Source organism: Orcinus orca, chromosome 8 (assembly GCF_937001465.1).
Source record: "Orcinus orca chromosome 8, mOrcOrc1.1, whole genome shotgun sequence".
In the NCBI taxonomy this organism is placed as follows: Eukaryota; Metazoa; Chordata; class Mammalia; order Artiodactyla; family Delphinidae; genus Orcinus; species Orcinus orca.
Genome location: NC_064566.1, coordinates 16,223,606 through 16,234,763, shown reverse-complemented (window position 1 = coordinate 16,234,763; position 11,158 = coordinate 16,223,606). Strand labels below are relative to the sequence as shown.

Below are 11,158 nucleotides of genomic sequence, written 5' to 3'. Positions count from 1 at the left end.
CCGTAAGCATTTTTTTAAATGTTGCCTTCTCTGATCTAGTTATTGAGAAATTATTTAATAATCACAGTTTTTTCCATGCATTTCTTTTTTTATTTTAATTTTATTGGAGTATAGTTGATTTACAATGTTGTGTTAGTTTCAGGTGTACAGCAAAGTGATTCAGTTATATATATACGTATATTCATTCTTTTTATAGATTCTTTTCTCATATAGGTTATCACAGAATATTGAGTAGAGTTCCCGGTGCTATACAGTAGGTCCTTATTGGTTATCTGTCTTATACATAGTAGTGTGTGTGTTCAGCCCAAGCCCCTGATTTATTCCCCCGCCATGTTTCCCCTTTGGTAACCATAAGTTTGTTCTCGATATCTATAAGTCTGTTTCTGTTCTGTAAATAAGTTCACTTGTATCTTCATTTTTTAAATTAGATTCCACACATGCGTGATATCATATATTTGTCTTTCTCTGACTTACTTCACTTAGTATGATAACCTCTAGATCCATCCATGTTGCTGCAAATAATATTATTTCATTCTTTTTTATGGCTGAGTAGTATTCCATTGTATATATGTACCACATCTTTTTTACCCATTCCTCTGATGATGGACATTTAGGTTGCTTCCATGTCTTCGCTATTGTAAATAGTGCTACAATGAACATTGGGGTGCGTATATCCTTTCAGATTATGGTTTTCTCAACCACAGCTTTTAAATTGAGATCCCAATTCTACTACTTAGTTTCTCTGTGTCTATAGGAAAATTATATAAATGTTTTAAGCCTCACTTTGCTCATCTGTAAAATGGGGATAAAAGTAGTACCAACCTCTCTGAACACAATATCTCTGTGCCAATCACTGCTTAAGTAGTATTGCCGCATTTTACAGATGTAGAATTTGAATGCTTAGTAGCTAAATCCACCCAAGATCATACAGCTAATAAGAGGTAGAAGTAGGATCTTGTCCCAGATTTCCCTGACACCAAGCCCAAAGTTTTATAGTTTTGCTCCCTCTTCGGAGAGTTTTTAATGGTTTCATATGTTTCTACCAATCTCTGGGAACCGTGGTCTATATTAAATTTTAGCACAGAATACTGCTGAATAGGAGTAGACCACCATAGGTTCCTGTATGTATTAGTGTTTTTAGTAGTTCATAAATTTTATCCAGGGGCAAAGGATTGTTGTTCATTTCCAAAAGTGTGTAATTGTCTGAACCAGAAAGGGCTTAACTCTGTCATGTACCACTTCACTCTGTGAAGCCTCTTTTTTTTAACTTTTAATCAATAGAATAATTAATATTCCTAAAAGGAAGTTGAGGTGATCAGAATAAATGTGTACATTTTTAATAAAAATTATTCCTGTTAATTGCATGGGTAGTGCGCAGATTTTATAGAAAAAGAACAGATATCAAAATGAGGTGGTTTCCATCTTCAATATTCCTTGAGTTAAAATAACATACTTAATATGAACTCTAACAGAAATGGAAAGTATATTTCTATGGTACCTGTCTTTATTTATTAAGAAAAATCCAAAATCAACAATTATTTTTTAATGCCTGTTTAATTTTATGTCAGATGCTATGGTAGGTGCTAGAGACACATATGTGTATTCTTCAAAACCATTAACAGGTATTGTTGCTCTTTCCTCTCCTCTCCTCCACTCCACTCTTTGCCAAATTAATTTCTGCTTATCCTTGATCCAGTTTAAATGCTACTTCCTTAGAAAGGCCTTTCAGGGCAGTCTCCTCTCCCCACCTATCCTCTTTCCTTAAGCCCTGTTCTTTTCTTCTTTGTACTTATTACAATTTTTACCATATAATTAGTTGGATATTTGCTTAATGTCTGTCTCTCCTGCTAAACTGTTCTCCTTCATTCATCATTCATCCATTCAATGGGAATTTATTGAATACCTACTAAGTGTCAAGCACTCTTAGGTGCACATCTGAGGTGAAGAGAACAGGGATGGACAAGAAAAGATCACTGTCCTCATGAACTTAACATGCTGTTGGGAAGATGAACAAAAATTAATCAAAGAATTTGAAAACATTAAGTGTTATAAGGAAAACAAATTAGGGTAAAAGGATAAGTAGTGACAGGGCAAAGGAGACAGGCTATTTGGTCTATTTATGTAGGTCAGTCAGTGAAAATCACAAGTGGTGAGCAAAAGTCTAAATGATGTAAAGGACTGAGTCTTGGGAAATAGAAGGTAAGAGGTTCCAGGGAGAGGGAACAAGAAGTGAAACTACTTTGAGATTGAAATGAACTTGACTTATCTGAGAAACTGCAAAAAGTGTGGCTGGAATCAAGTGAACATAGGAGAGGGTGGTTGATACTGCTGGAAAGGTCAGGGCGGTTAAGCTGGTGTTGGAGGATTTTGTTAACGTGATGTGAAGTCTGTGAAGGGATTTGAGCGAAAGAAATATCGAATTTTCTTAAAAAAATTCTAGTTGCTTCATGGAGAACAAACGCCAAGACAGGCTTCGGGGGACGAGTTAGGAGGCTATTGCCATATTCCAGGTAAGGAATACTTGTCATTTGGATTAGGTTGGTAGGAGCAGAAGTGGGGGAAGTGGCCTGTCAAGGTATATTTTGGAGGTAGAATGAAAAAGACTTGCTGAAGAATTGGATACCGGAATGCAATGGAAAGGCAAAAAATCAAATCAAGGTTGACCCCTAGATTTTGGGCTTTCAGAAGTGGATATATAGTGGTGCCTTTAACAGGGGAAGGGAGGGGTGTGTGTATGGTTGGAGTAGAGTTCTACTTTGAATGTTAAATTTGAGGTGTTCATTTTTATTGTACATCTGAGTGGAGATGTTGGGTAGGCAGGTGGAGGTGTGTGTGTGTGTGTGTGTGTGTGTGTGTGTGTGTGTGTGTGTATACACACTCTGGTCTGGCTAGAGACATTTGGAAATTATCCGCTTACAGTTGATATTTAAAAACAAGGGACTATGGTAGTTCCCTGGTGGTATAGTGGTTAGGATTCGGTGCTTTCACTGCCACGGCCCAGGTTCAATCCTTGGTCAGGGAACTGATATCCTGCAAGCTGCGTGGTGTGGCCAAGATCAAACAAACAAAAACAGACAAACAAGCAAAAAAGCAAGGGACTAGATAAAATGTAGAGAAGTGAAGAGAGCTGGGGTCTGAGCCCAAGGGCATTGCAAGATTTAGGGGTCATCAAGAGCAAGGACCAGCAAAGGACTCTGGGAAGGAGCAGCTGGTGAGGAAAACAGTGGCCACCCACTGTTGAATGATAAAATAGGATGAGGATTAAGAATTGACCATTTTTTCACTACTGTATACCTAGTACCGAGTTCAGTTACTGGTACATAATTAGAGCAGAATAATATATATATTTTTGGCTGTGCTGGGAGGCTTGCAGGATCTTAGTTCCCTGACCAGGGATTGAACCCGGGCCCTCGGCAGTGAAAGCGCAGAGTCCTAACCACTGGACCACCAGGGAATTCCCAGAATAGTGTTTGTTGAATGAATGAATCTTTACTTCTACTTATCTGTTAGATATTTGAGTGTCTCCAAGTTCCAGGTACTATTCTAGGTCCTATGGATTCACAGCATAGTGTTCCCAATAATCATAAATTGTAGTGTGAGCTATATATGCATACAGTACATACATACAAATGCAATAAAATATGTATTTTTAGTTTATGTAACTCTTTTCCCCTCCTTCCACCCTATTCTAAGAAGAATGGGATTGAATATCTGGAGGGACCTTTTTTGGTGAGCAATGATGAATTGGGATATATAAATTTGGGGCTGTACTGTAGGCAAAGGTTTTGACAAGAGAGAGAGGATGAAGGTGAGGGAGAGGTAGAGGAGTGGTGAGACTTCAGTTGAATTGGACAGGCAGCCCCAGCCAAAGATATCAAATTCAATTAAAACAAAATATGGTGCCAGCTCAACTCACATGGCTGAATTCTGCTGGACAACTGACAGTTTATGAAGAACATTAATTAATCCTATAAGAGGGAGTGGAGGAATAATATATAATCCCGTAAGAGGTTATATCTAATTAATCCTATAAGAGGAGGAGAGAGGGGGTTGGGCAGGGAGAGATAAGGCTCTTAAAGTAAATATTATAAAATTATGACTTTAGCTTCACGATGTGTTGAAATGTTGACCCTTAGAATTACTACCCTTAAGTCTCTGCCTTTTAAGAAACTCTCAAGTCTTGAATCAGCAGCCCCTACTGGCTAAGAAAAAATATTAGGTATCTTATATGATTCCCAAATCCCTGCCAGAAAAAGAAACAAAAACTCTTGATGGGAGGATGAGGGAATACGTGTGAAGCACTATATGGCATTACACAATTTCTTAAATTTACCTTGTGGTCCTACTTCTCTGGAACTTTGCTGAGGTGGTTTTCATATCTGTACTTGGACTGTGCACTTCTGTACCGTCTCACCACTCCCCCGCGCCCCCCCACCAAAAAAAAAAGAAATACAAAAGGAAAGTAAAAGAAAAATCTCTATAGTCCTTTAAGTCCAGTTAAAACATGGAGCCCTTCCCCCATCTAACTGTTCATCAAGCTGTATTCCCATAATGTATCTTTCATTAATTTTATAGCTCTTATGCCATTGCGTATTATAGTCATTTGACGCCATGAAGTTATTTGCCTTGAACTCCAAGACATTGGGAACTATGTTATTTAATGCTCCGCGCGGGAGGGACGCCTGGCATTTAGAAGGCCCTCCGTAAGGCTGTGTAACCGGAGCGAAGGTGTGTCGTGGGGACGGCACAGAAACAGGAGATGCAAACCTTTACTCGGAAAAGCTTACGGGAACAACGACAGCGCATTTAACAAAGATGTGAAAATAAAACCATGGCTCCACTTCTTACTACAATCCTCTCATTCACTACCGGTGTCTCTGACCCCATTCCCTCCTCAAACCCAAGCTCAAACCAGACTGGGTCTGATTGGCCAATCGGAGCACAACCTTCGGTAATCGCGAGGCCTTCTCCAGCCAATGAGAGACCTGAGCGATTTGGCGGCGGTGAGACTTGCAACCCTCTGGCTGAATCCTGGGGGCGTGGGGACACGTTGGGCGGGACTGAAGTTTGATTGGCAGGTGAGCGATCCGCCTCCTTAGAACGGAAACGCTGCTCGGTGAGAGCAAGGGGGGTCGTGGGCGGGGCAGTGAAACTAGGGTCAGCCAATGACCAGCGCACTACAGGCAGAGAGAAAGATAGATCACCAATGGCGGCACGGATGTGGTGCCATGGGCGGGGTTTAGGCCCAAAGCTGTGTAGGAGCAGCGCCTATTACGGTAGTCCTCATCTTCACGGCCAGCGCCTCTTCCTGCATTCATTCGTTTGTTTTTTCCATTCACGAAGGTAGTGAGGCCTGGTTGAAAGCCATGGAGAGCGCTCTGCCTGCCGCCGGCTTCCTATACTGGGTGGGCGCGGGCACCGTGGCCTACCTGGCTCTGCGCATCTCGTGCTCGCTCTTCACGGCCCTTCGGGTCTGGGGTTTGGGTCACGAGCCGGGGGTCGGACCAGGGCTCGGTGAATGGGCAGGTGAGTCGAATCGAGGGCCGCCGGCCCCCTCGCTCCTGCTGCGGCTCGCGCGGCTCCCGGCCGGGCCTTGGTACGCGCTGACCACTTCTGGGCCCAGCGCTTGGCCTTCCCGTCCCCAGCTCCCCTCTCCTCCATTCTGAGATTCCTGCGTCCCGCATACCCGCCTGTCCCCTAAGCCATTTTCTGGCTTGCTTAGACTTCTAGAGTTTTTAAATACTAAATACATTGCTGGTTTAAGTCAGCGAATCTAAAGGGCCAGTTGGTGGGCGCGGGAGAAATCTGGCCTGAACTCCCTGGGGCTTGTGTCCTTTAAGCCGTTCCGGGTTCACGGAGTTAGTCGCCTTGCTGCTTGCTTCCTTAGTCGCACTCTACGCACCTTGGCTCGCCCCTTATGAGTGTTTTTAAAACAAAGTCTTTGGCTTGAATACTGGCCCTGTGCTCAGGATGAAAAGCATTCTGTTGCCTTTTGGGAGGCGAGGGTGGAGGAAGAGGACATAGAATTTCAGAAGACTTTCTGCTCTTTGGAACCTTGGATTCGGCCTAGTTCAGGTAATTTACAAAAAAAATTGGTCAACTATTCTGGAGTCCTAATGAGTAGCAAGAATTATTGCTTCTGCAAAACGGTACTCTTCATGTAGAAATCGGAAATACTTTCTGCAGAAGGACATTTGCAGGAAAAAGTATTCCCAGAAAGAGTGAGCTAAACAAACAGGTCTTGTTCCATCTAGTCGGGGGATTTTGAGGATGGAGGAGAAAGGTCAGATTGGAGAAGTTGGGAAACATCTGAGGAAAGTTTTGCGCTTATTGTTTTTCTTTTTCTGCCTTTTTTGTTGATTTTCTTTCCTTATTTTTTGTTTCTTTTAGCTTTTTTTTTTAACCGAGTGATATGCCGTTCTCCGATGTGATTATTCATTCTGCTGTTTTATAATTGAATGTTCACTTCACAAAGCATTTTATTGAATTTTGGAGTGGTTAGGGGTTGCTTTCAGACTAGGCTCAAATAAGGTACACAAATAATGTCACTCCATGTTCTGAACTTTATTTGCTCAAAAACATTTCAACAACTTAGTAGGAAAAACATAATAAATTAACATTTTGGGACAGCAACAAAAGGAGAAAACATCTCAAGTGGGAATGAATATGTGAAGCAGCTATTAACATAATACATATTTTAAAAAGTGACTTAATTGTCTTTTGATCGTTGAAAAAGCAAGTGAAGTGCTCAGCTTGATTATAATCAAGATTGTAATTTCACGGTTGATAAGCCCAAATTCTTGGTTGTCAGGTTTGGAAAACTTGCTTTTTGACTTTTTTTTTTTTAATGAAGGCTTTATTTATTTAGGCTGTGTTGGGTCTTCGTTGCTTTGCGTGGGCTTTCTCTGGTTGTGGTGAGCGGGGCTACTCTTCGTTGCGGTGCGCAGTCTTCTCATTGCTGGGGCTTCTCTTGTTGCGGAGCACGGGCTCCAGGTGTGCGGGCTTCAGTAGTTGTGGCACGTGGGCTTAGCTGCTCCGACGCATGTGGGATCTTCCTGGACCAGGGCTTGAACCCATGTCCTCTGCATTGGCAGGCGGATTCTTAGCCACTGCGCCACCAGGGAAGTCCGCTTGTTGACTTTTGAACAAGACTCTAGTGCTTTAGGAAATCATATATCAAGATGAATAAGTTTTGTAATTTGTAAGCAAAGACTTATGGTAATAACTTTTTTTTTAACCATCTAAAATTGACCATAGTGGCTAATAACTCAAAGGGACCAAGTCATCTGTATATGAATCCATAGTAAAAAGCCAAGTGATATGACATTGTCATTTCATAAGTATTATTTATATTGAAAAGATTTGGCCCCAGAGGAAGGATGTTTGATAAATTAAGGGCAATGTTTAAAAGATTTGGAAATGAAATTTGAACTAGAACACTGGGATATAACAGAGAGGATCATAGTATCATAAAGTGAAATGTTGTCCAGTTCACTTGTTGGGAAAACTGTCTTTTTTAAGTACTTAAGTAGAAGAAATAATGAAGTTGTTATTTTTAACATTACTTACATGTGGGGGCCTGGATCTTAAAAGAAAATACGTCTTCCTTTATCTCTCCAAATTCAGGGAATCTTTGAAAAACAAAGAAAAACTGAAATAATTTGAAAAACAAACCAGCAGAGATGACACTTGAATAATTAGGGTTAAATTGTGATTAAAAATAGGTAATTTGTTCAACCAATTATTAATGTAACCAGGCAAGGGCTCTTGTGCCTGTGGTGCTGAAAGCCAAACTCTGACAGTAAGTGTTTGCAACAAAGTAAGGGTTTATTTGCAGGGCACCAAGCAGGGGAGTGGGAGACAAGCCTCAGATCCACTTCAACTTGGTCTTTGAGTTTAAGGTTCTGGGTTTTTTTTCTTTCTTTTTTTTTTTTTCCACGGGAAAGAACAGAGAGGCTGGGGTTAATCATCATAGGGACATTTCTGTGACATTTCCTAATCATAGTTTTGGGAGTGAGGGTGTCTCTGGTTTATGATTCCCAGGCCAGGTGGTCCGTGTCTCAGGGGTCTGTGAGCTCATCTTGTAGTGGAGAAACAACCTGAGTTTATACGTTAATGATGTCATTGACGACAGCAGTTTTAGTACATTAATGATGTTATATGGACAGTGGCAGTTTCAGTCATCTGACTCTGGTTGATTAGTGTTCAGTTAGCACAGGATTGAGGTCAGAGGGGACCAGAGAAGGAATAAAGTTTTGGGTAAAGAGATTAATCATAAACTCAATAAGGGAACTCGGTTTTAGGGCACCTTGGTGTCATTAGGGAGGCATTGCCTCAGTTTGTAATACTGATGTTTATTTAACATCTTCCTTTCCATAACCAATTATTTTAAGTATTACATAATAATATGTGTTGAGTTGGTAGTATATTTTTATACTTGTTATTCTTAAGTCTCTGTATGTGAGTATGTTTAATTTCTCCCCCTCAGATTTTAGAATCTGAGAGGCAGGGACTGTGGGTCCTCATTTTTTGTCTTTTCCCACAGTAACTGGCATATTGATCAGATATAAGCTCTTCTAGACGTTTAAAAAAAAAAAAAAAAACCTTGGAAAATCCCCGAAATACAGTTGTGCTTTGCAATCTGTAAAAATATTCCATACCACAGATTTCTTAGTCTAGTAGGTTTTTAAGACCATCCATTACACGGCCCATCCTCTAATTTATCTCCTTCATCTTCTGATCAAGAGCTGGGTCATTCCTTCCCTAGTTCTCTCCAGTAACAGTCCCACTCAAGTGAATTACGCTGATTTCACTAGGTCCCTAGCAGGTGGGTTTAGCCAATTTAGGAGGTGAGACTCTCTTGCCTGCCATTGTCATGTGATACTTTCTGTATCTTTTCCAAGAACACAGAGATCCTGTGAAAGTGGAGCTTCAAGTTGTTTGAAGGTCACTGTAGCAAGTAATGAAAAGAAGATTGCTAACAGAGGCGGTCAGTTTGTGCTAAGAAGAGAATAGTCCTTGCTGTGGAGCAACAGAGAATGTAATCTGTAGAATTTGGTTTGAGCGTAGACACATTTTGCATTTATTTGAGCAAGTTTACATCATTGGAGTTTATCTGAAATGATTGATATAGAAATAAAGTGGGGACTTCCTTGGTGGCATAGTGGTTAAGAATCCACCTGCCAATGCAGGGGACACGGGTTCAAGCCCTGGTCTGGGAAGATCCCACATGCCACAGAACAACTAAGCCCGTACGCCACAACTGCTGAGCCTGTGCTCTAGAGCCCGTGAGCCACAACTACTGAGCCCACGTGCTGCAACTACTGAAGCCGGCACGCTTAGAGCCCGTGCTCTGCAACAAAGAGAAGCCACCGCAATGAGAAGCCCATGCACCACAACGAAGAGTAGCCCCCGCTCGCTGCAACTAGAGAAAGCCCGTGCACAGCAACGAAGACCCAACACAGCCAGATAAATAAATAATCTTTAAAAAAAATAAAAAAATAAAAAAGTGGAGGTGATAGGTGCAACTCTGAGCTCTTAGTTTCTAAAGGAGAGGATATAGCTCCAGGCAGCAAAGAATGAAGGATCCACTAATCAGTTAATGAGTTAGATTTTTAAAATAGCTTTATTGAGATATAACTCATAGACCATACAGTTTACCCATTTTAAAGTGTACAAGTCAAGGTTTTTATTATATTCATAGGGTTGCGCAACCATCATTATAACCTAATTTTAGAACATTTTCATCTTCCTTAAAAGAAACCCTGTACCTATTAGCTGTCACTCCCTCATTCCCACCCCCTCTTTCTGTCAATATACATTTCCCTATTCTGGATATTTCATGTAAATGGAATGAGATAATGTGAAGTTTTTGATGGCTGGCTTCTTTGATTTAGCACAGTGTTTTCAAGGTTCCTTCATGTTGTGGCATGTTTCAGTGCCTTCATTTTTTTTTTTGGGTACGCAGGCCTCTCACTGTTGTGGCCTCTGCCGTTGTGGAGCACAGGCTCCGGACGCACAGGCCCAATGGCCATGGCTTACGGGCCCAGCCGCTCTGCGGAATGTGGGATCTTCCTGGAACGGGGCACGAACCCGTGTCCCCTGCATCGGCAGGTGGACTCTCAACCACTGTGCCACCAGGGAAGCCCCTTTTTTTTTTTTTTTTAAATTGCTGATTAATATTCCATTCTGTGGGGAAGGAAATCCAAAAAAGAGGGAATATATGTATATGTATAGCTGATTCACTTTTCTATACAACAGAAACTAACACATTATAAAGCAAACTATACTCCAATAAAAATTAATTAAAAAAAAGGAAAACTAATGAAATCCAAATAAACTATGAAGTTTAACAACAACAACAAAAAATATTCCATTCTGTGGAGTGAGTTAGATTTTGCAAAGGGTCTTCTTCTCTGCATTTTGCCCTCTGCACATCTGCACTATCAGATCCCTGAGATTTTCCAAAGCGATGGAACTCATTTGGCTCTGTAGTATTGCAAGGTTTTCCTAATTCAGTAGACAATGAGGACTTAAAAAGGGTATGGGAGGGCTTCCCTGGTGGCGCAGTGGTTGAGAGTCCGCCTGCCGATGCAGGGGACATGGGTTCGTGCCCCGGTCTGGGAAGATCCCACATGCCGCGGAGCGGCTAGGCCCGTGAGCCATGGCTGCTGAGCCTGCGCATCCGGAGCCTGTGCTCCGCACGGGAGAGGCCACAACAGTGAGAGGCCCGTGTACTGCAAAAAAAAAAAAAAGGGGTATGGGGTGGTGGGGTTCTTCCGTGGAAAAGCCATTCATCAAAGCTGGCTCTGCTTAGCCAAGCTCCAAGAATCAGATTCTCAAAATCAGGTGTTGTGTGTAATTTCTGTTTTTACATTGGACAGCTATGCAGGATTGGTCTAGTTACCTCAAACTGTTGAAGGCTACTTGAGTGACCAGGGCCCACTGACAGTGGGTCCCTTTCTTTAACTAAGTTTTGAGGTACCACATGATTATGTATGTACATATGTATGTATGAAATGTTATTTAACTTGGCAAGTCCAGAAGAAGTATTACTATCACTTACTGAATGCTTGAAGTGTTCTAGGCACTTCACATAGATAATCATTAATTTCTCTTTGAGTTGTGCTCCAAAATCCCCAGTGTACAGAGAAGGAAA

The 11,158-nt window shown here is 41.5% G+C and overlaps 1 protein-coding gene across 2 annotated transcripts in view; it reads left to right on the top strand.

Moving 5' to 3' along the window:
• The first annotated feature begins 5,237 nt into the window (after positions 1-5,237).
• The window catches only part of HSD17B12 (hydroxysteroid 17-beta dehydrogenase 12), a 172,877-nt gene continuing 166,956 nt past the window's right edge, over positions 5,238-11,158 (top strand). The window contains exon 1 of one of the 2 annotated variants that reach the window (XM_049713177.1): positions 5,238-5,526. In XM_049713177.1, the coding sequence (XP_049569134.1) occupies positions 5,367-5,526 (160 nt within the window). In that variant the 5' untranslated portion in view covers positions 5,238-5,366. The remainder of the gene's footprint in view (positions 5,527-11,158) is intronic. The other variant, XM_004264026.4, reaches the window with a different exon arrangement.